Here is a 24,082-nt window from a genome sequence, read left to right as displayed (position 1 = left end):
TCTGGTTCTTTTGTAGCTGATTCGTTATTAATTACCTTGAGAAGGTATAGCTAACCCTATGCATTAAAATACAGAACGAAAATAAAACCACATTTGCATAGTAAAAATTAAATAACATTTATTAAAATGCTAGTCACGACTAGTTTCGCTACCGTTCGGTGGCATCATCAGGTGTGTGAATGATGATGCTACCGAACGGTAGCGAAACTAGTCGTGACTAGCATTTTAATAAATGTTATTTAATTTTTACTATGCAAATGTGGTTTTATTTTCGTTCTGTATTAATTACCTTGTTTTCCATTGAAACCAGCCATCTTTGGCACTTTGTAGCTTCTCCGAATGCACATTCCTGTTTTTCATTGAAATAAAAAAATTCTGTTTCTTTTGTAGTTATTTCGTATTTAATTACCCTGTTTTCTATTGAAACAAGCCATTTCTCGCTCTTTTGTAGCTGCTCCGTATTTAAATACCCTGTTTTCTATTGAACCAAGCCTTAGTTCAGTCTACAACTATTAATACAATCGTCGCGTACCCTACGTCACCCAAAACTAGTATTGGGACAAATGTAAACTACTTCCTATCTTGTCTCGCCAGTGTCAGGGTGGGCAGTGTGCCGCCAGAGGGCGGTAAACGATGCCAATGAGTAATAAACACAGTTCAAAACGTGTAAAGTTTAATAACAATCGTAGAAGCTTATTTATTAACATTAAAAAATGAATTAAAGAGTATAATGAGGTCACATTTTCAAAAAATTAAAGTAAACAATATCTAAACGTACACAATGTATTATAAATGGAGTTGAAATAAAAAGAGTACATAAATTTAAATATTTAGGGGTATGGTTGGACGATACACTAACATGGAATAGTCATATAAATTACTTATGTAAAAAACTGGCTGGCGCAACTTATATTATTAGAAAATGTAAAGAGTTTTTTCCAAGGAGTGCTCTGTTTAACCTTTACTATAGTTTTTTCTATTCTCATCTAAGCTACGGAATTGTGATCTGGGGTAATACCTCAAATAATAATTTAAATAGAGTTAAAACTCTACAAAAACGAGCCCTAAGAGGAATCTATAATCTAAACTGGCTTGCTCCATCAAAACCCTTATATACAAAAAGTAGACTTTTAAATATTGATCAACTATATAAAATGTCATGTCTGAAATTTATTTACAAAAATATAAGCCTTATGTGTACCCCCTTATTTGAATTCAATATAGAAAAACGCCTAACCAGACAAAAAAAATTATTAAAACCTCCGATGTGTCGCACAATGAAAAAACTTAGTTCTGTATTCTACCAAGGAGTTATTTTATTTAATATGTACTATACAAACATACAAGGTCTTAGAACTATAAATGCAGTCACAAGTTCTTTTAAAAACATAATACTAAATAGCTTTTAAATGTAATCTTTAAATAAATTTAATCTTCCAAGACCTTTTTTATATAATGTTAATGAGTTAATTTTTTTTTCTTCTCGTTTTTGTTTATACTCTTTTGTTTTATTTTTTATTTTTTATTTATTTCAAATTTGTTAATTTTTTTTTAATGTTTGTTTGTTTTTTTCTTTATTAATCAAAAAATTGTTAATTTTATTAATGACAAAAAGGGGCTATAAGTCGCTTGAAGACTTGGCCCCTTGACAACCGACTTAACTCATAAAAAATAAAATACTTTGAATTTGAAAGAGCTAGGCAGTTCTCAATATTCCAAATAGGTGAAAGTTCACTTTCCAATTTTGTTTATAAATATTATTTCCGCTTTGTTACGTTTGAAGGTATTATAATAACTTCACTTCTATTGTTATAAACAAAAAGGCGTAAAATCCACCCAAAAACCATTCGGTTAAAAATTGCAAGGTCCTTTAAACTAAAACGTCACGTCCTATATTACTCTAGGCCATAAAAGTAATGAAATCAAATAACGGGCAAGATCTGTAATTATATTCCCATAAACGTCATAAACTGGACTTATTTATCGACAAGTGATGTGCTCTGAAGTAATATGCTAGACCTTGCGCGTCCTAAGTGTTTTACTGAGTTAAAATCCTTTGTACAACCATAAAACATTTCAAAGAGAATGGCTAATATTAGAAGAGACAAGTTTTCTTAGCTTAGCTGTAACGATTCTAATGATACAATATCAGTTAAATAATTTACAAAGTTAATTAAAGAAAAAGGTCAATATAAGATAAAAAGTTTTCTTAAGAATGTATAAAGAGTGAACAAATCATAAAATTTACAACGTAGCGGACGAAAGACAAGCATAAATATCAAGAATTAGTTCCTAAAAACGATGTAGATGGCAGCATCACCTAATCACGGGACCATTTCAACCTCCCGACTTTAAAGTTTTCTTTCGATCTCGAAAAACGTGGCCCGGCTTGTTTATTTTATTTATAGGGGCATATATTGTTTAGATCGAAATATATTATCTACTCTGTTTAAATTGACTCTTTTACCTTAAAAGCATAGTAAACGAGTTTCAATAATCAGGGTCAACATAACTTGGCAGTGAAATAAACGTAGGCACGTGTTAAATTCTTGTCTCGCTCAAAGTACCACCTTGGCCAACCGAGACAAAATAAAAACACTCGATAAAATTACTGAAACTGTCCGTACTAGTGGTACTCGAACATTTCTGAACATTATCGATAGGTGCGACTATTGAAACTGGTCAATTACTGAAAGCAGACAAGTTGTTGACTGCAGTGACGTAATTACTGCAGTCAACAACTTGTCTGCTTTATTTAATTATGGTTTTAAGGTAAAAGAGTAAATTTAAACAAAGTAGATAATATATTTCGATCTAAATAATATATTTGATACAATGCGATTCTAATATTAGCCATTCTCTTTGAAATGTTTTATGGTTGTACAAAGGATTTTAACTCAGTAAAACACTTAGGACGCGCAAGGTCTAGCATATTACTTTATAAAATGTTCAATTAATCATTCGGACATTTCTTTCATTTACGTACAAAATTGCGAATTCTATTGGCCCCTATGGATAGCTTGTTTTTTCATCAGCTCACATCTTCGTGAAAAAGTGTTCTTTTCCAATGAAACCAATTTCTTTGAACATTTTCGATAGCACTCTACAACTTTCTCATGAAACGTTTTTTCTAGCACCTACCGGTGAAAAAATATTTTTTACAAAAACCCGAAATTATTACCGATTTTTCTGAAATTTAGGATTTAAAGCGACCCCACACTAGAAATAATACCCTGAAAATTTAACAACTCTATCTCTTGCAGTTTCTGAAAATAATGACCAGTCAGAGCAATTCAAAACACCCTGTATTTATAACCAGTTTAATAAGAATTAAATAAAAATATTTAAAAAGACTGAAAATTATTTAGACCTGTAACAGCAGAAGCCTATAATAATTTAATAGTAAACACCTTTAGAGGCGGCCCTGGCCCGGGGGGGGGGGGGGGGGTAGGTATAATAGAGTTCTGATCAAAGATATTGGAGCCCTTAGCTTTTCCCACCTGGTGGCCATGCGCAGATAATTTTACCAATAAGATATGAAATATTTACCCCCCTGGCCCCTGCACCATGACGTGCGTTGCCCTTTTACTAGTCTGAGGCTTTTACGGCTGTTATTTTGAATTATCGAATAAGCTCAAAGGCTAAAATTTAGTAAAACCCCAAAATCACTGCCTGAGGCATTAGGATAAATTTTCTTATTTAGAAGTATTTTAAATTATATTTGTTTTTGGATGCAAAGGTCAAACAACCCCATAAAACTCGTTTTTTTGCATCGACACATTAACTTTTCACTTGCGATATCACAAGATAACAGCGCGCCGCTATATCAAATAGCTTTTCGATAAAAGCGACACCACCGACCAACAATGTAAGTTCTCGTGAATCTAGTCTAATGTATTTCGGGGCCCAACAAAAATTTTCCCAAATTAGCATTATCAGCTCCAATCTACGGTAAACTGTGATAATCGAATACCACTTTATTAATTCTAGATCCTAGTAATAGATTAATCATGTATGAATTAAAAACAATCAATTCATCCATGGATTAATCCATGCTTCAAAGTTCGTCACAGCATGAGGTCACGAAGCACGACGCTCCGTGGCGCCTTCTCTTATCAACCTGAGCAACCTCTTTTATTTAAAATATAAAATAACTTGTCAAATTGGCGCTTTTTTCTCAGCATTTCTAGGTTATTACAAATTTTCAATACCGTTAGATGTTTTTCTTTGGAAATTTCTGAGGTGGAACTACCAATATGCATGGGTACATGCCATCAGAAGAAGCCAGACTTGTTCTAGGTTTGTTAAATTATTTAGTTACAAATCTGATCAAATAAAAACTTATGCAACCCTTTTTTAGGCTATTTGGTAGAAACTGGCTGCTCCCAAACAGAAAATCTCTTTTTATCTGAGTGTGTTCATTTGAAAGAGTATGCGGAATGCCTTAAAAATGGAGTCAAACACCCAACATCCATCGAAGGGCATTCAATAATGGAAATTTTGAAGAGCTTCTATGTATTTACACACTTAAGTGCGTAATTTTTATTAATCTATCTCTCTTTTTAAGCGGGCCCTCTTATAAAATCGTATACAGTAATATTTCGGTGGTATTAACTTAGGGAGTCAGGGTGGTTTGAGCTAAATTAAATCTTGTATATCTTATGGGTAAATTTGCATTACAAATTCCATAGATTTGTGTCCAGAAGAAGACATTTTAAACTTTGCAGACAGTTTCATTAATGTTTTGCCCAATCTTCAACGTATGTTGAAGCTTTATGAAATTAGAAAAAGGCAAAATGTAAGTATATTAACCATATTTCATTGACATCTAATGCCTTGACTATGAGTATGTTTCTAAATTTTTAGACAAACAAAGTGAAGGGAGTCGTTAAACCTTATAAACTCAAGAACTCTATGGCCAAACGTATTAATCAATTGTCACGTAAAACTGGTAATTTGTTACCATTAACAACATGTTCAGGTATGGCATAATTTTTTATTTTAGTTATTGAGAAACAGATTGGGTGATATAAAAATTTAATTTTTTTTTTTGCAGCCAACCAAAAACGCAGTACAAATAATCAAAAAGGTGTTGTAAACCCTGAATTGACTTCTACAGCTGTTTCTAATGAAAATCGAACGGAAGAGTTGAATTCTTCCAATTCTTCATGTGGCGTGCAAAGCCTTTCTCAATGCAATATTGACTTTCACCCTAATTCATCTAACAGAAATGCCTGCGAAAGTGCCAGTTCTCAAACTTTACACTTGGAAAATGTGAACAGATTAAAGGAATTAAATTCTATCACAATATCCTCTTTGGATACAATGAAAAACACTATTGAAACAGCTAGTTCAACCCAAATAGTGAAAACTAGAAGTTTAAATAATAAAGAACACTGTGACTCTGGTATTACCGTGGAAACAAATAATAGTGTGGGTACAAAACGCTTAACAAGTACTTCCTCTACTAATCATACGAAAAGCAATACTTATTTTACCCAAACTTTCTCTACATCACAAGCTAGTGCATCAATACTTCCAATCTCAAACCATAGTGAAACTATTTCCCATTCGTATTTACGCCAAAGCGCCAAATCTTGTTCATCTTCATTGATTGCTATTGATAATTTAACTGCGAGTACCTCAGCAGTGAATGCCCAAGAAACAGGATGTGTGGTGATAGTAAGCGAACATAGTGTTGCTGGTCAAACTGCTAATAAGAATACACCTGAAAAAAGTTGCCCCACCATATCAGTGTCGATACCAGAAATAACTTTTACAGTACCCAATGTGAATTCTTCTCAAATTTTCAGTAGTAGTGGTAATTCTACTATTAATTTTAGTCCCAATTTGTCAAGTCCAGCAGTTAGTACATTAAATTCCACGCTTGGAGAAACAAATTATAGAGAATTTGAAACCCCTGTCAAAAGATACTCCTTGAGACAGAACTCTCCTTTGGATTTCTCAAAAACCAGCCCGAGCTGCCTCTTCAGATCTCCCAGATTTTCAGCATCCCGAAGCCAGATGGAAGATCCATTTCACTTGAATTCGAGTGACGATGTAACACCAGTGAATTCAGTTCAACCGGAATTACCTTCAAGATATCCCGATTTCAACTCTCCTAGATATGAACTAGCCCAACAACGATCTCAAGTGGCGTCTTTAACTACTCCAGTTAAACAATTTTCTCCATCAATGGACAACAGTTTCTGTTCGCCAAGGAGAAAAAAGTAATGTTTTTTCTTTATTTTCCAAAAAAGGGAAATTGCATAGCAAATAATAATTTTAATTTCTACAGCTTAATCCCAAGAAGAAGGCTACTGAGTTCTTCTCCGTCAACTACAAAACATCCAAGAACCTTAGAATCGGTTCCATTGAATAACAGTACCCATTCACAATCAAATCAACTTGAAGATACATCAAATTATGGTGTATGTGGAATTTTAATTTTTGGGTGGTAATAGTGTTCGTATGGGGACTCTTACCTCGAAAACCCCCAACATTTTCCCCGACCTGGTACCGAAGATAAAAAATAAAATGTTTCGGGGGTTCCGAAGATAAAAAATAAAATGTTTCGGGGGTTAATTTTCGGGAATGTATGTTTGAAGTTTGAACTTTGGAATTGGAAACAAGCTTATTTATTTGGTAATGGTTTTTTACTATAAACCTCCTTCCACGAAATTATTTGGTTCTTTTAGTTATTAATAAGCCAGTATTATTTTTTTCGGCGGTTTCCTTACCTGATCCAAACAATTTTTTTCTGGGATAGTTTAACCCCACCCCAAAAACCCCTGACATTTTCCCCCAACCCCGACATTTTTTTCGAGGATAGCTTTATTTTGACCCCGTACGAACACTATGTGGTAATGATTATATTATTTTCAATTTTGTTTTTTAGGCGATGCTTGAAGAGTTGATCAATTACACACCACTAATTGATAAATTAACGGAGAATATCAATCAAGTGGTGTTCACTGATAAACACGAAACATCTGTAGAAGCTATTAAAATTGATGGAATTCAACCAAAAACCCCAGTTCCAGAGTCAAATATATCAGAAACTCTTATTAAGGATATAATTGAGAAGACTGAATCAGATCCAGTTTTTGTTGACATGATGAACTTGCTGTTTGGTAGGTATCTATACTCTACTAAGAACATATTTACATCTCTAAGAACCATGAACTTATAATTTTAAGTATAGTATTTCCCAATTAGGTTGAAAAACTAGTATTTCATTTTCATTGAATGACAATTAAAATTTAATATAAATCCCAGATCTGCTGGGTCAACATTTCTTGTTAAAATAATATTTACTATAAAAGTATTATTAAGCTAAAGTTTTAAATAATAAAAAAATTACTTAACTATTCGCGACCATAAATTATCACCACACCCTCTTTGGTTTGCCATTGAAAGCTAGATAGGTAGTGGCTAAAGCAGGCATTATTAGTTTTTCTTCATCGTTATTCGTACAGAAAAATAAGGTATGTTTTAATAACTTCTATTCATAAAATGTTTACCCATCGGATCTGGAATTGTTCAATATCAAAATAACCATAGTTTTACAACCTACAGATGACCATATGTACAGATTTTAGGACGTGGTTCTTAGGGACTTAAATACTTTTTGCCTATGCTGATATTCATTTTCCAGACAAACCAGTGGAATCTGCCCAAGACAGCTTTGATGCTGTTACATGCATGAATGATCTAGCTGAGGCTGTGAAAGCCCAGAAAAATTCAACAACAGAAATTCACCATGCTATTAATGAACAACCACAGCCTGTTAATGACGAACAACAACCAAAAACACCTAAAGGTAGCCAAAGTATATCCCAATCGTCAACACCCACAATTTCTTCCAAAAATGAGAAAGATATAGTGGAAGAACCATCTAGTCAATTGTTTTGTGAGATAACTGAAATGAGCCCAGTTAGGGATGGATCTACTCAACCAAATAATGTTTGGGTGATAAGCCACGACAGTCTCAATAGTATCTCTTCACAAATTGTACAATCCTCCTTCTTAAATGAAAGTGCTGTTACGAGTGTCCAGAACAAAACTTATCAATCAAGCCCTGGTGTTCCATTTGAATCTTCCGAATTTGGAACATGCATCAGAGTTCTGGATCAACCTATAATGTCAACCTTGCCCACTAACATGCAGCTGAATCTTGGTGGAAATAGTTGTAATACTTTTGTGGTAAATGCGACAGCTGTGACGCCAGTTAAGATTGCTTTTCCTGATGTTCATTTTCTTAGTAAGTTATTTTTGGTATATAGTCTGCTCATCAAAAACCTAAGACAAGCCATTTTAGGTCCTGTGCTAAACTTGCCTCAAGTAATGTTGGATCAAAAAAGTAGTAGTACAATGACTAATCTGAATATGCCATTTCTTCAACAAACATCTGCAAAAATTAGCAATGGTACGATACTTTATTGTATCAAAATCTAGCGTTAAATTTATAAATATTACTTTATTTTTCTAGTGTCCATTGGCGGATTAAATAAAATAATCAAACGAACACCTATAAAACCGGCTAATATCTTAAAAAAGCCAAGTGGAATTATCCTTAATGGCAGTAACCAAAACCAAACAGTAAAGGTTCTCAATCCTGCTGACTTAAAAAGCGCTAATAGAGATCAATTAGTACATGTAAGGACTCTTAGGTTTGATAATGTGAATACAGTTAATAACAAACCATCAACGAAGCCCAGTCCTAAGGAATTGGCTGGAACATTAGAATCCTTACCTAAAGCCGGAGTACTTTTAAAAGCTGTGTCAAAGGAAATGACTATAAAGAATTTGGAGGGTTCTTCCATAAATGATAAGGAGAAAGTTATAACACAAGCTTCACCAGCGCAAAATCCATTGACTATAGCTGCTACTCAACCAGGTGTCACTGAAGATCGGATGGTTAATGCAAGCCTGGAAAACAAAACCCAGCTTTTAAAAGCAAAATCCCCCTTTCCAGATAATGACCTTACACGAGTGCAGGAAACAAAATCAGCTGCTGAAAAATCTTGTAAAGAAGGCTCAATTGGTAAAGAAATGAAGAGAACGGATATAAATGATCCTGTTGTCCACAAAACACATTTAAAGACAACTAAGGGGAGAGAAGTGACTGTTTTGTCTACAATAAATATGAAGGATTTTAAATCTCTAACATGCTCCAATGATAGAAACACTAAACCAAATATCAAAGATAATAAGAAATTTAGGAAATCTAAAGAGAGACCTCTAATACATGAAACGGATGGCAATAATTTAACGCAAGCTTCTTTGTCAAGTATAGTTCCATTAAATGCAAAAGCTGAGAAATTATCAAATGTCATTTCGGAGATGCGTGTCAGAAAAGGGCTTAAAAGAAAAAACCTTCAGGTTAGTTTTATATAACTATTTTTAATAAGAACGAAGAACTTATTCAAGTTACTAAGAGTGAACAAGACTTCCTGGGTGTTATTGAAATTTGCAATTCTAATTGAAACAGTAACACTATATCTCAGACTGAAAATATTTATTTACTAGACTCTTAATTGAGAATCTAACAACTATTTTGACAATTGAAAAAATTAAAGTTTTATGAACTAAATAATAACTAAATTTCCCTTTTATTTAACCAATTATGAAGATTTTGTCCAACTGTGACCAATACTAGACGCAGTTAAATTTTTTTAAATTCAGTTTCCATTTGAGAGCAGATATATTACTTAAACTCGAGATTAATCTTGCAATCAGGGAACTCAATACTAATAAATTTTTATTTATATTAGGAAAAGAAAAGAAGTCAAGTACCAGTAAGTATTATTTTGGTTCTCAATGTATTTTTTGTAATTATGAAACTAATTTAATTTATATTGATGTTTAAATATGGTTTAATTATCAATAAAACTTATTTAAAATCCAATGTTTAAGATGAAGTATTTATCCTCCAGTGATATTTACGTGTGAAATAAGAATGAATCTTTAAATAAATTTTATTGTTTATTTAAACCATTTTTTACAAATCATTAATTTTTGTTATTTTGTATTTAAAATGCTTGTTTGATCTAGAAAACTAATAAACTATTAATAGAAAAAATTATTTTCAGGAGTTGTTTGAGAAGATGGATGTGGATAAGTTTTTAGAACTTATTCATCCCAGTGACCAATTATAAATTATATTTGTTATATAAAGAATCTTCCATTATCTTACATTAAATATTGTCATTCATTGAAAGATTTAAATTTATTTGGTATACTGAATTTATTCTCTATTCTACTTAAAATTAAGATTTGGTCCCTAAATATTTTCTTATAAATTTGGGGAAAAGCACCATCAGTTTTAAATATTTTTATACTCTGTTCAAAGTCATTTTATGAAATGGTCAAAACTGAGGCATATTATGACTAAATAGCTACAAATTATTACATAACTATTTAATTAAGTACAAACTAAATAAATTTTTGGAATCTGTTTTTGAGATAATTTAGTTGAATTAAAGATTTAATTTTGTTTAACATTGGTCCCTATTTTTAATTTGAAAAGTCCGTTATTCTTCTAATTATATTCAGATATATATCATAAAATTCATAATACTTCAAAACTAGTGTATATTATACTAAAAGTAAAAACCAACATTTTCTCATGCAATAAGAAAAACTTAATTAAAATTTAAAATGGAGTTTAATTTGTTTTTAATTAAAGGTTTTTCATTGTGTACAGGAAAACATTGGTCTTTATTTTACTATTTTCTAGATTTAGGTGGTAGCCCTGGTGTTGTTTACTTCCCCCAAAATATTAACATGGGTGCATAAGATCACATGATAGAGCAAAGCTGAATTGATTTTTTTAGGGCTAAGGAGCTTACTTTTCTTGGATAGTCATTCTTCATAAGAAATACATTGGTTATTCACCGGCCAATTTGAACTTTAGGCGGAAAGGGAATTGAAACTGATCTGTAGATGTTCCATTTCTTTGTCAATCAGAGTGTGATCAATTAAGTCAGCGATGGATTCAGAGCGAATCTCGAGAATTCAAATGGAAAACGTTACTGATTTGTTATAAAAAAACCTCTTAACACTATTTTACGCAATTGGAACTAAACTAATTGGAATTTAAAATCATTAGTGAATGAAACAAGGAAATTTAATATTTTTTGCGGTTTTTAACCAATTTAAAATTGGTGATATAGACTGTTGATAAAACTAAAGGAATTTATAAATCAGCCTCTAATGGCATTAACCAGGTAAAAGGGTCTTTTCCTTGTCAAAAGTGTATTGGTCAATAATATTCATCAATGTAGACTGTAGTAGATTTAAATACTGTTTAAAGAAGTGATTATCTTAACCATTTATACTGAGAAATTTTAAGATCTCATCAGGTGATTAAATTAATATTTCACGTTCCTGCTATGACAGGGGCAATACTTCAGTCTTTCTTGCGTAATACAGGAATAAATCCGAAGGGTTTTCTTTTAAGTGTCATTTATTAGGGAATTCTAAATTCATTGCTTGCTTTGAGGTTCAATTAAAGAGTTTTGTGTCACAAAATATATTTTTATTAGCAATGAATATTATCGTTTGCGTTCTTTTTTCCATAAATATACAGGGGCTGAAGTTTTAGTTCCATCTTTAATTTTCTTAACTTCTTCCTTTTTATTCTGAAATTTTGAAGGTTAAGAAAGGCACTATCTCAAGTTTTTTTCTCAAAACTTACAGCTAGTTGTTTTCTAAGAAACATTTTTCTCTCTAGTACAGCCAACTCTTTCTCTCGCATTATTCGGTTATTCAATTCATTATATCTTTGCTTTTTCATCTTTTCAAGTCTCTAAATATTTCACGATATTAAATGTTTGTTATCTTTTGGTTCATATTTAACACTATCAGTATTTACCTTAAAAGATTCCTCATTGAGGGTTTCAGACAAGCTTGATTTCTTAAGCATATCCAATTTAGGCCTGTTATATGTTCTGTCCAGTAAGGAGGGATGGGTGTCAAAATATTCAGCCAAGTTTAACAATTTTGCTGAAAATATAAACGTATTTTTAAATAAAAAGTGCAATTATGCAAGGTTGTAAATAAGTGAATATTTACCTTGTTTTTTGTCATTGACAAATATAGTGTGTTTGTTTTTGGGTTTATCTTCAACATCTAACAAATGCAGTTCCGCTTGTAATCTGGTAATTTTCTTTAAAGATCAATAGGTTATTGTACATGGTTTATCATAATTTATATGCCTGAACCCACCTTTCCTTCGATATTACGACGATATGTTATGTAGTTTATATCTTGAGTTTGCATTAGTTTTAACTGCTCAGGTGTAAACTCCTGCGCTTTTTCTTTCTTGTGATGCAAGCCATCCTTCAATGCAAAAGTAAAAAATTTATGGTATGAGGATAATCAAAATGGCTACGTTTAAACTTACTTCAACTCTCGAGTTTATCATATGAAAGTAATATTCATCTGGATTACGAGCTAATGCTTTTCTTCGTAAAGCTTTCAAAACTTTATCTTTTTGATGAAAATCCCTTGAAAACAAAGAGCTTGTAAAGCAAAGAAACAAAAGCCCTTCAGCAATAAAAATTTAGGTAACACATACTTGGCTCTCTTCTTATAATCTTTTTTCTTCTCCAAAAATCCAAGTTGTTTACGAGATTCAGGCTAAAAATTTGCATGCATTAATGAATGAGAGGATGAAAGCAATGACTTAAATGTGAAAAGCAAGCATGGATAAAATGCATCGCTATTGAATCCATGCTGTAGATGAGGAATATTAAACTGACTTAAGCAATAACTTTCTTAACTAAAATTTTAAACTCTAACCATATAGGCTAATTTTAAATATTTTAATGATTGCATGGCAATTTTAAGGCAAAGGTAGTTTCAAAAACGTTTTCGAATATAAAGTTCATACTTGGTGTCGTTCTTTGTGTAAGGTTTGATGAGACTTAGAAGCATTTCTCAACGATGACATTTTAATTTAATTCAAAAATAACAACTCAAATGGTACTATGGTTAAGAGTGAAAAATAGTAAAGACAACCACCAAAATCCCTTACGGTAACTGGGCTAGCAGACAATCTTAAGATAAGAAACGGACAACTTGGTTACCAGGCTTGGAAATAAGGATGATAAAATACGCGAAAAAGTAGATTAGTCCATAATTAAAAGGGATAATATGGCTAAATCCTAAACAAATTTGAAGAAATTAAAAAACATACTACTAACTCGTACCCAATAGGTCTTCGAGCAAAAAACGCGAAACTGGGATCAAATAGATCTTCGAGTAATAAACTAAATTAAAATTAAGTAAAATAGCCAGAAATTCCAACGGTAGACCGGTTTCGTTCTATTTGGAACTCATCAGTACCGTGCGGGAAATCTGGCTGGCGACTGTTAAATCGAAAGGAGAAACTTAGCCTAAACATTAAAAATTTCAAAACGCGTTGCATATAGCAACGGAAAGCCGAAAAGGGGGGAGTGTGGTGGAGAATAGTATATACGATAAGTTAAGTTAGAAGAAACCACCTATGGACTGTGAGAAGGATGATAAAATACGCGAAAAAGTAGATTAGTCCATAATTAAAAGGGATAATATAGCTAAATCCTAAACAAATTTGAAGAAATTAAAAAACATACTACTAACTCGTACCCAATAGGTCTTCGAGCAAAAAACGCGAAACTCGGATCAAATAGATCTTCGAGTAATAGGATTTAGCTATATTATCCCTTTTAATTATGGACTAATCTACTTTTTCGCGTATTTTATCATCCTTCTCACAGTCCATAGGTGGTTTCTTCTAACTTAACTTGGAAATAAGGGGTACGTTCAGCCAAGTTCAGCCACAGCGGATTGTTAGCGCTTACGAATCGAAGTCATCGGCCCGTAAAGTGCGCTCACTGCACTGTTTTTCTTAATATAGGGCTTCTACTATAAATTCTGCCACGATTTTTTTTTATCACGATTTTGGTTATGGCGTCTTAGAGGGAAAATGATGTTGTAAGGGCGAAATTAACTGACAGCGATGGGAAGAGTTACTCAGTTTGTTCATTAATTATTTATAAATTGGTTTTCCTATTAAATAGTAAGCTAAAGTTAAGCCTTTGTTTATTTCTTCCATTTCTCCCCGCCATTTTAAAATGAAAAAAAATCGCGGTTCACCGAGGCACGGCCAACTTCAATCACGCGTACCGCGCTTTCTATGTTCAACAACTTCTGACGTCACGATTATAAGCACTGAAATTTCGAAAAAAATTCGGTAGTTTAGTGCTTGTCTTAAATATGAGTTACTGAACGTACCCAAGGTTTTTTTTAAAACTGAGCCTTGTGACCTTCAGACCCCTACATTTACAATTATTTAAAGGGGCTCCAAAGTTCGGTGGCAAAATGTGTGTAAAGTCAGTACAGTGCGAAATTTACGGTTGACTCTGCCCGCCTTTGCCAAGGCCGAGTGAGGGTTTGGGGGGAATGAAAAGCATGTTCAATTTTCTTTTTTTTTTGCTACCGAACTTTGGAGCCCCTTTAAGTAAATTTGCTCTTTTATTTATCTCTAGCCCAATGTATTTGTCCCAAAATTAGAAAAATTGGTCTACATATTAACAGAAAGCCCTCCCAGGGTTAATCTAACGTCGGTAGTTTTAGTAAATAATTTTTTCTTAATGGACGCTTCAATAAAAGATACTCGGTTTTTACTTCCCTCTCCAAATTCATCTGGGAAGGAACTATTTCCGGTCGGTCGGTTCATGGGCCAAATAATGATGTTTGGCCCATGGTCGGTTAAACGGTTAGAATGGCTAGCCAAAAAGTCGTATTTAAGCGAATTGGAGACGCGTTTTTGACCTCATGAGAATATTGCGTCAGATAAGAAATGCGTCGGCTCACGTGTATAAGGAACATACTAATGTTAATTTTCGATAATATATTTTAAGGTAAAATATGTAATGATACTAAAACCATATGTAACACAATTACTCATAAGTGTGCCTCTGTATAATATTTCCATTGAAAAAAATTCAATGAGACCTTGTTTCACGCGGAACATACATTGAGCGGACCCAAAAATGCAAAAATGCTTATAATCCTTGTGCTCTTGAAAAGGTTACCATGGAAATGAAATCATGTGATCGCGAGGCACGAGCTAAACTTGACATAATCAAAGCCAGAAACGCGCGAGGAATTCTCACTAACTTCCGTTTCCCATCAGTAAAGTTGATGATGCATATTTCGTCACGGAGTTGTAAGTGCCGTAATTTACGTCATATACCGTGAACAAGGTTTCATTAACGAAAATGCTTTTATGGCATACTTATGAGTGATTATGTTACATATGCTAAAACTAAGTATAAGAAGATAATAATATTATTATTATCATCCTCTTATTTTTTGACACGATGCCAGAAACTCTTTGACGTTGCTATCCTTCGGGAACATATTATCTAACGTACGCATCAGGTACAAAAAGCAGTTTCAGATAAGATTATTAGTTCTTCACAAAATACATTCAGCCTAATTTTATAATTATAACTCATTTAAGTTAATTAAAATAAGGTTATTTTTGAAATAATACTGGTGTTCTTTAAAACAAATCGAAAATGATGGCTTCCGGTGGCTGGTACTGTCTAAAACCAATCAGAAGGATGCTGAACGCCGAGATATTTTTGTTGAATGCGGCAAGAAATGAAACGTTCGTCGTCGGAAACGGACTGGGATCGGATTTCTCCGTAATAAACTCGGATATTTGCGGCCGTCAAGCTCAATTTAGGAAAACGATAGAAGGTTGGTGTCTTAAAGATGTCTCCGATTATCGTTATACTACCCGTATTAATTGGGAGGATATTGACAAAAATACCGAGATTTGTATTAAGGAAGGAGACGTAATATCGTTTCGGAATAATAACGGGCAATATCAATATTACTATTTGTATTCAAAGTACAACTTAACGGAATCGTTTAAAATAGGCGAGCTAACTATGGACGGTGTTTCGGTGGAAGGATTGTCTCGATTAACACTACATAGAGTGGTTAGAGCTTTAAAAGAAAACATTGAGTATTTGGGACAAGCTTTAAACTCAAAAAATAAAGAGATCAAAACTCTTCGCCAGGCGCGACAGTCCCCTGGAATATTCCAAAGGCAAATGGATGCCAAAACAAGGGAGATTGAAAGTCTTAAAAGTCACCACCGGGCCGAACTGGTTAAATTACGCGAGGAGCATTTGAAAAATAATAACGTTAACTATTTAAAATTGCAATCGCAAACGCGTTTAAACGAAGGTTTAGTAAATGAAAACCGTAAATTATCTTCGACGCTAAATGAAAAAGCAAACGAAATGAAAATCCTACTAGAAAATTCGGCCAAGAGTAATAATGTAATTGAAAACTACGAGAAACGTTTGAGCGAGAAAGAAGTATCAATTGCCAATTTAACGAAACTAGTTAAAGAGTCCAAGCGAGAAAACGGTGAACTGCTTACATCTAAACAAGTTGAGAAACAATTACGAACGCAGCTTGAGGGCGAGAGAATGGTCAATGTTGCGCAATTACAAAAGGAGCAGGAAGTACAAATGTCTTTGAGGTGCCAACTCGCCGAAGAGAAGAGAGCGAAAGAAGCCTTAAAAACGGAAAACGAAAATGTAATTAAATCAGCGAAACAAAATTGGAAAGTTTACGAAAGTCGACACCTCGACGATCAAAGGGTTATTAGCGAAAGAGCGCGAGCGATCGAAGACTTGCAGCGCCAATTTAAGGAAGTTGAAAGTACACTTTTGGATTCCCAATCCGTTACCGCGAAACTGAAGGAAGGCAATGATAAAATGAAGACAACGATTGACTTGAACGATCGGACAGAGAAACGACTGAGGCAAAATCTAGAAATCGAAAGAAAGAAGAGAAATGAAGAGCAATTAAAGTTTCAATCTTTGGAGAAAGTAGCGAGCGACAACCACAACCGAGCCACAACCGCGGAAAAAGAAATCGAGAGTTTAAGAAAAATAAAAACTGAACCACATTTGACGGAAAAGCATTTTGAGGAACAAATAAAAGCCAAAGATGCGGAATTAGACGAATTTCAACAACAAGTTGTATTACTAAGAAACCAAGCGTCGCGATTCAAAGATATTTCAGACCAAGCGGAGGTTTCAAATCTAAAATCTGTAGTTCAAGAACAAGAAAAGGAAATTGAAGATTTAAAAGGATTAATCTTTCAACAACAGACAACGTTGGAAGAAGCTATCGCGAATTATAATAAAATGGTCGCTGAAAAAGAGGAACTTAAGAAACAGAATGAAGAGGAAATTAGAAAGTTAAATATGTCATTGCGGGAAAGCGAATTGAAATCTAAAATATCTGTTGAGAAGGTTTTGGAAAGTACGCGAGCCCAGGCTGAAGGGCACATTCCCGAGTCGCACCGACTGCTCCAACTCGAGGAAGAAAATAAGCAGCTTGGTAAAATGAAAAATGCATTGAAGAAAGGAATTCTGCAACTGCAATTGATATCGGACGAGAAAGAAGAACACGCTACGAAACAACTTGAAATAAAAGCGCGAGAAATTAACGAAATTCAACAAGCCCTCGCTAAAAACGAAACGTTTTACAGAGAAATTAAGAGTAATTTAAGGTGTTCCATTTGCACGGAGGTTTTCGACAAGGCTGTGGCTTTGAGTTGCTCTCATTCGTTTTGCGAGCGCTGCATCAACGCTTGGCGAAGAGCCAAGAACGAATGTCCCACGTGCAGGTGTGTCGTTGAACAACAGTTAGATGTGTTAGTTCTCAACCAAATAGCGAAAATAGTTCTGCTATTTACAGCCTGCGGTAAGAACTGTTACGTACTTTTAATTAATGAATAGTTTTGATCTAATTCTTAATTCTAACAGATCCAAATACTGACATCGAGCACGGATTTTTTACCTAATACACTTAATCGACTGCGGACAAAGTGACCTTGGTGCAATCCCTCATTGGGCCAGTTCGAAGATCTTATTTTCAATGCTAACAAGTGTATCGTTTGAGGGGTCGGACATTCAATAAAATTTTGCAATTTCAGTTGAATTTTCGGATGTTTAAATAATAGAAAATAACTTTTTATTTGTTTTTTGGTAAGTGTACGGTATTTTTCGAACTTGGTTTTACTCCTTAAATAACCCAATTCAATCATAAGTAACATAATTATAGTGTTATTTAGTGTTTCTAAGTATGATACTTCCCATTCTTCCGACGCTTATTTTTCTAATTATAGTCGGTTTCGCTAATACCAATAATTACGTGGCTGAGAACATTCCACTATTTATTAGTAGTCTGTGGAATCGTCAGTGACGGTGCAGTGAGAAATTGCCACCGACCGGCTACAACCTAAGTGAAGGATTAGTCGAGGCTTTTTGGAAACTGAAACACGTTTAACTGTAAAAACTAACTGCCAACGGAGAGTGAGATGTTAGTAGTTTTTACTTAGGAAATTTCTGATCACAAAATTTAGTGCCATACTTATATTTATTATGTTACTTATGATACAATCAATAGTGTTACTTGAAGTTGAAACCCGACATAATACCCAAATGTGTCAGAAAGGTAAATCGTTCAGTGGGAGATTGTTGCACTGAGGGGAATGAACTGGGATAAGGGGGAGGGGGGTGGTAAGAGTGACGTACGAGCTACGTCAACAAATTCGGAAAAATTTCGCAACTGCAGCGCTACCGAGGGAGGCGTTTTAGAACGCATGTCTATGGGCAAGTAAATCGAAGAGAGAAAATCGCGCCAGACAATAGACTAAATATAATGTTGCTAGTAATACTCCAACTAGTACGGTATGTAGTCTATAGTGAGAATAGCTCTCGCTAGATGTTTTAGCGGGTGCGAAGGTAGAATTGACACACTTTTTGGTCTTATGTCACTTTTGGTGCAAATAACAGTTGTTTATCACCTCATTTAAACTTTTATCAACCATTTCACGTAACCTTAAACCATAGGGTGTGCAAAATATTTGGTTAGACCAAATAATTCGATCGAATACCAAATAGAATATTCGATTCGTCGAATCGAATAGCACTTGGGAAAGTTCGCGAATATTCGTTTTTCTTGATCAAATAGTCGAATATTCGAAAAGATAGGAAAAAAGTATTTGGTATTTTCAAATAGTTTACAAACTGGTCGAATAACCGCGGGTCTTTTTCAAATTTGTTGAGTTTCAAGGCCATCAGAGGAGAACGCTGTGAAATTTCCGAACTAGTGCTTATTTCTGGCACCTCTCTTTAGGCCACAGCGGCAAGGACCATATAAAGAGAAACTTGCACGTCCGTTATTCATACTGTGTGTATTAAAACTTCTTAGCGAAAGGCAGAAGCTGTTTATTCTAGCGCCTATTGGCTAGATTATTCGCGTGTTCTTTGTTATGGAATTTTCTAGAATAGCAAAGTAAAACTAAAACGTAAACCAAGTTCAAAACAAAACTAATAACTGGAAGAAAGGTTGAAGTAAGTAACTTTTTGGATTTTTCGTTTTTTAATTTTTTAATTCACTAAATTATTGTTTTAAAATTATTATAAATTAAATTAAATATTATTTTTTTATTTGTAATAAAAGATCTGCTCCTTCGTGTTTTACATATATTTAAAATCTCGAGATTTTAATGAAGTGTAAACTTGCAAAGCATGAAAAATATAGCAGATCCTTTGATTTTAATTGTAGTTAGTAGTTACTAAAAAATAAAAGTCGCTAGCTGCCTTGGACCTGGGGTAGTTAAACTTTAAAAATGTGTATTTTAAATTTTGTTTGTAAAAGTTTTCTTTGAAAAAATTTAGTATTATAGTTTAAATTTATTAAATAATTTAAAATATAAATTATAGTGGTTTAGTATTTTACTATTGAACAGTGATTTCAATTTTTTTGACAAATATGCAAACTATTTGGTTATTTCAAAACCAAATACGTCGAATTATTTGGTATTCGAAATACTATTTGATATTTGATCAGTTAACTGGCTTAAAATTTTGCTCTAAAAATATTCGACCAAATTATTTGACGTTATAAATATTCGATTTGGTATTTGACGTGCCTTGAATCAAAATATTTGATATTTGATTCGATCCTCAAAAAATGGTATTTGCACACCTCTATAAACCAAGAAGGTATCCAGGTAAACAGATAATATGTAGTCGCAACAATAGCTTCTGCTTTTATGATTCCTGCAAAACATTCCCTGCTTACAAGGATATAAATAGATCCTGTAATCATACCGGAGTGTATTCTCACATTACCGGGGACAGGAATCCATACTTCTACTTGGAATGCTTATCCTGTCGTATCGCGTATGGTAAGATAACTCTGACGGCTTTGGCCCTGCCTACAAGAGAAAAAATCCCCTCTGCGCGCGCTCCCCTCTCAAGTAGTTGTTTGTTAAGTGACGTCAAAAAAACCGTCAGCCATATCGACATGAAAATCTGCCGCAATAAGCATTCCAAGTAGAGGTATAGATTCCTGCCGGGAAAAAGGGGGAAATATCACACGAGGAAAGATTCACTAAGCGGACAGGGTGCTGCCCCGATATTATCTGCTCACCTGAATACATAATTGCTTCAAGGGGAATGGTCAAGCTTTAACCAGTAAGATAGCCCTATAGCCCATTAAAAACTAAAATTTATGGCGAAAACCGCATCAAAAAATATTGACTGGTTAATTTTTAATAAAATAAAGAAATTTCGGGAAATCGAAAAACGCGCGTCCGCCGCAACACCTGGTGAGAAGTCGGTGAGACAGAAAAACAACGTAAAAGCGCGCGCTGCTGAAGACGCAAAAAAAATTGTTTTGCACGGCGCGGCGCGTTCCAGTTATAAGAGAGTTAAGCCTAAATTGCGCGATTTTAAAAGTTCGCAAATCGCTCATACGGGGTTAGGGGCGCTGGCGGCAGCCCCTAAGATGGCGGCGTATATTCAAACCCAACCACCTGGCGTTATTTTTCGTTTCAACTTTTTGGGCCAAAAGCTATTTTTTCAAGACAAAAAAAGGTACGTGTTAGTATATTGAACGTCAGGGCCGGCTCAAGAAATTTTATACACCCGGGCAAGGGGGATTTTTGGCGCCCCTTTTATTTTGAGACTAAATTAAACTACCCCCCCCCCCCGGTAAAAAACATAACCATGTCCATGTTATAAATGTACCGTTTTCATAACAATAAATAATCCCTTTAATCACTTTCTCAATACTTTGTGTAAATAAGCAAAATACTAGTCTCAAATCCATGGGTTTAAAAAGAAACTTAGATCATGACAATATTCTTAACCCCAAACGTACCTAGGGTCCCTCCTACAGGCTACCACTCCTAAAAGCATATGTAACATAATTACTCATAAGTATGCCACGCATTATTTCTTCACTAACGGTTTGTTTCACAGATATTGCGTCATACATACCATTCGTAATATTTGATATCATATTTTATGTCATACTTGACGTCATCGAATCTCAAATGCCGATAATACCGTCGCCCAAATAGCTTTACGTCTGATAAACCGACGGCCATTATTTTAGTAAACAAACCGGTTTGAACAACCAAGGCTTGGGAGCTAAAATATAGTGTCAAGTTCTGTTAATGTAATTATTTTGCCAATTAATTAAGTTCTCGGAGACTCACGTTCTAAAATAAATTTGCATTGTCAAATAAAAGAAGCAGGTTTATTGGAAAAAATAGTTGAAAATCAGGTTGATCTTTTCTGGCGCATTTAAAAGGTTGGAGTCTTTGCAGATTCTTTTGAGCCTAGGCCTAACTCTTCTAGGCTTGGTATGGGATTTAATAACGCTGGTGGAATATCCCACTTCGACTACTTATTTCATTTTCGGAAAGTGATCTCTGAACCGAAGCGTATTGGTCATTTTCCTTTTATTTTTCTAAACTACTCAGTATTTAACTTCATCCGCACAAACCGAGCGAGTTTATAAATTTCAATAAAGCTACATTGGGCTGACTAAAATTCCGACGCAAAAAATTCCTTCTCAATTTAGAGGTTTTCCATTGGCTTAAATAAATATGTTAGTAGCCAATAGTGTGACTCCCAAAATTACTAGGATGAATAAAAAGGTTAAAATCTAACGTAGTCCACCTTTTTACTGGTTCGTGGTGAAACAAACCGTTAGTGAAGATTTTTGAATGGAATAAAGGTACAGTGGCATACTACTGAGCAATTATGTTACATATGCTTAAAGGTACGTCTCTAAAATATTCATATAAAGACAGGATATAAGCCAAATTCTCTTAAACCAAAGAATAACAAACTTTGTTAGTCCTGATGAACTACCTCTATAGTCTGTATGAAACGTTTGGCCGGTTTTGGGCCTATTTGATAGAACGCTTTATTGCTTTAACAACTTAATTAAAACAGTATTTGGCGGGATTTTTTAAGGCCTACACTTAAGAACTTTTTTTAAGCTGTCGCTTTCTTTTCTGCTTCAACGGCTTCTCTTCATTTCCTTTTTTTATAATCTTAATTCAATTCAACGTGTCTCTAATTAATATCTATCTAACTAAAACTAATAAATGGCTTTCTGCGCGTGCGCGTAAAAAAGGAAGTGACTAACGCTAACCACGGACACACGACAGATTAAGGGGGAAGAATACAGTAAAAGCCTCTTTTTCGTTCAACGTTTAACAATTACATAATTGAATTATATTTTTATTATTAGGCTGAACCTTCCTCTAGTGCTTAAAATAATTTTGATAATTCTGTTCCTGTTTCTCGGCCTTTTGGAGTCGCACCGGGATCTCCGGTGCCAGCTGTGCCCGTTTTATGTGGACCGCTGTGTTCCCGTCGTTCCCCTTTAGGAGCTCTCTCCAAAGGGTATGACTCTTTACCTACGTAGGTAGGGTGTCGGCTGGAGTTGCTATAGCATCCACTCTAAATCCCACGGCTGTGTGCGAAGTGAGGATTGGTCCACCCATTGCTGCACCTTCTGCTGGGTTGAGTGGTTTGCGTCAAAGGTGCAACCATCAGTAGTAGGGTACTACTACCCGAGGGGCTAACCACTTCCCGTAATCGGTGTTCACCCTAACTGTAATCTTCGGTAATCTTTTGAACTCATTTGTAATCCCGTAATCATTTGTAATTTTCGTACTCATCTGTAATCACGCGTATTCTTTGGAATTACCCCGTACTTAATTACTCATCTGTAACAATTTTAAAGATTTGGGTTGCCTGTTTACTCATCGTAATCATTATGTTCTCATCCTAATCATTCTGTACTCATCGTAATCGGTCTGTACTCATCGTAATCATGTGTACTCATCTGTACTCATTATTGATTACGTAATTGGTGTACAGGCAAATTCTTACTGGCTAGCCCCTCGCTGGATTAGTCACCTGTCCGGGCTTGGGGACGCTGGCGTAGGGCACTATGATGATAGGCTTCCGGTGGTATGGCCCCTGTTGCTAGGTACACCGGGCTAAAAATTCTGACACCCTTCTATTCTTGTACTATCGCCCAACCACAGGAAAATGCTTTATCCGTCAGAACTATGCACCGTAATTTTATGGTTTATTTACTATTGTAAAAAAATAGTCGCAAAAAACGTTCATCGACGATGTTGGACATTTTGGTTGGTAAAACAGTTTGTATTTCCAATTAGCTAAAGATTTTTCAAATTATGTTATGCTTTCATTAAAATTTTTATAAACAAATCCGATTCTTGGTAAACCAAAAAGGCTCACAACTCAATTTCGGCGCCCCTCTCAAACCGGCGCCCCGGGCAGTTTCCCGGGTTGCCCGGCCCTTGAGCCGCCCCTGTTGAACGTCTTGTTAACCTTTTGATACGGAAATAAGGCCATATTTGGAAAAGCTTGGCCGTTCCCCTTTAAGCTTATTAAAACTAGAGGTCGGGGACGGTTAATCATTATGTTTAAATTGATTTTTTCGGGAAAAAAATGTAAACAAAGAAATTTACCGGTTAATATTCCGGAAAATGATTAAAAAACATGTATTATTCGTAAAATTTGAGCTTTTATCGAAAAAAACGTCGTTTTCCCGATAAATTTTACAAATTTATCAAAAAATTAATCGGATAATACAGAAATATAAATTACTTGATCAAAACGTTTTACGAATAACTTTGAGAGCTTTATCT

The 24,082-nt window shown here is 34.4% G+C and overlaps 3 protein-coding genes across 4 annotated transcripts; 2 read left to right on the top strand and 1 right to left on the bottom strand.

Annotated features, from left to right (window-relative positions):
* The first annotated feature begins 4,157 nt into the window (after positions 1 to 4,157).
* Positions 4,158 to 10,393, top strand: LOC149933377 (uncharacterized). 2 transcript variants are annotated; one of them, XM_090156396.1, is made up of 12 exons: positions 4,158 to 4,299; positions 4,361 to 4,531; positions 4,692 to 4,798; positions 4,867 to 4,981; positions 5,057 to 6,230; positions 6,299 to 6,431; positions 6,899 to 7,133; positions 7,658 to 8,263; positions 8,321 to 8,428; positions 8,492 to 9,384; positions 9,777 to 9,800; positions 10,095 to 10,393. In XM_090156396.1, the coding sequence occupies exons 1-12, from the start codon at positions 4,257 to 4,259 to the stop codon at positions 10,158 to 10,160; spliced, it is 3,675 nt and encodes a 1,224-aa protein (XP_090012522.1). In that variant the 5' UTR covers positions 4,158 to 4,256; the 3' UTR covers positions 10,161 to 10,393. The 2 variants fall into 2 exon arrangements, with proteins under 2 accessions (XP_090012522.1, XP_090012523.1); XM_090156397.1 differs by lacking the exons at positions 9,777 to 9,800; positions 10,095 to 10,393 and adding an exon at positions 9,635 to 9,676.
* Positions 10,394 to 11,443: 1,050 nt separating this feature from the next.
* Positions 11,444 to 13,127, bottom strand: LOC149933376 (putative U3 small nucleolar RNA-associated protein 11). The gene is made up of 8 exons (XM_090155951.1): positions 12,899 to 13,127; positions 12,584 to 12,645; positions 12,410 to 12,512; positions 12,232 to 12,345; positions 12,079 to 12,172; positions 11,879 to 12,009; positions 11,702 to 11,812; positions 11,444 to 11,645 (listed from the first exon to the last, which is right to left on the bottom strand). The coding sequence occupies exons 1-8, from the start codon at positions 12,956 to 12,958 to the stop codon at positions 11,559 to 11,561; spliced, it is 762 nt and encodes a 253-aa protein (XP_090012077.1). The 5' UTR covers positions 12,959 to 13,127; the 3' UTR covers positions 11,444 to 11,558.
* A 2,361-nt stretch (positions 13,128 to 15,488) lies between these two features.
* Positions 15,489 to 18,456, top strand: LOC149933375 (uncharacterized). The gene is made up of 2 exons (XM_090156727.1): positions 15,489 to 17,790; positions 17,853 to 18,456. The coding sequence occupies exons 1-2, from the start codon at positions 15,576 to 15,578 to the stop codon at positions 17,888 to 17,890; spliced, it is 2,253 nt and encodes a 750-aa protein (XP_090012853.1). The 5' UTR covers positions 15,489 to 15,575; the 3' UTR covers positions 17,891 to 18,456.
* Positions 18,457 to 24,082: the final 5,626 nt, after the last annotated feature.

Source organism: Leiobunum rupestre, chromosome 8, assembly GCF_980474605.1.
Source record: "Leiobunum rupestre chromosome 8, qqLeiRupe1.1.hap1, whole genome shotgun sequence".
NCBI lineage: Eukaryota > Metazoa > Arthropoda > Arachnida > Opiliones > Sclerosomatidae > Leiobunum > Leiobunum rupestre.
Note: the sequence above shows the minus strand (reverse complement) of the source record. Positions and strands in the feature narration are given on the sequence as shown.

Excerpts from the sequence above, each read along its gene's own strand:
- LOC149933377 (XM_090156396.1), top strand. The coding sequence starts at position 4,257 with ATGCATGGGTACATGCCATCAGAAGAAGCCAGACTTGTTCTAG. Across the intron at positions 6,231-6,298 it reads TGTTCGCCAAGGAGAAAAAA|CTTAATCCCAAGAAGAAGGC; the intron begins GTAATGTTTTTT and ends TAATTTCTACAG. Across the intron at positions 9,385-9,776 it reads TTAAAAGAAAAAACCTTCAG|GAAAAGAAAAGAAGTCAAGT; the intron begins GTTAGTTTTATA and ends TATTTATATTAG.
- LOC149933375 (XM_090156727.1), top strand. The coding sequence starts at position 15,576 with ATGATGGCTTCCGGTGGCTGGTACTGTCTAAAACCAATCAGAAGGATG. Across the intron at positions 17,791-17,852 it reads TCTGCTATTTACAGCCTGCG|ATCCAAATACTGACATCGAG; the intron begins GTAAGAACTGTT and ends TAATTCTAACAG.
- LOC149933376 (XM_090155951.1), bottom strand. The coding sequence starts at position 12,958 with ATGTCATCGTTGAGAAATGCTTCTAAGTCTCATCAAACCTTACACAAA. Across the intron at positions 12,646-12,898 it reads TACACAAAGAACGACACCAA|CCTGAATCTCGTAAACAACT; the intron begins GTATGAACTTTA and ends GCAAATTTTTAG. Across the intron at positions 12,173-12,231 it reads GTCGTAATATCGAAGGAAAG|AAAATTACCAGATTACAAGC; the intron begins GTGGGTTCAGGC and ends TGATCTTTAAAG.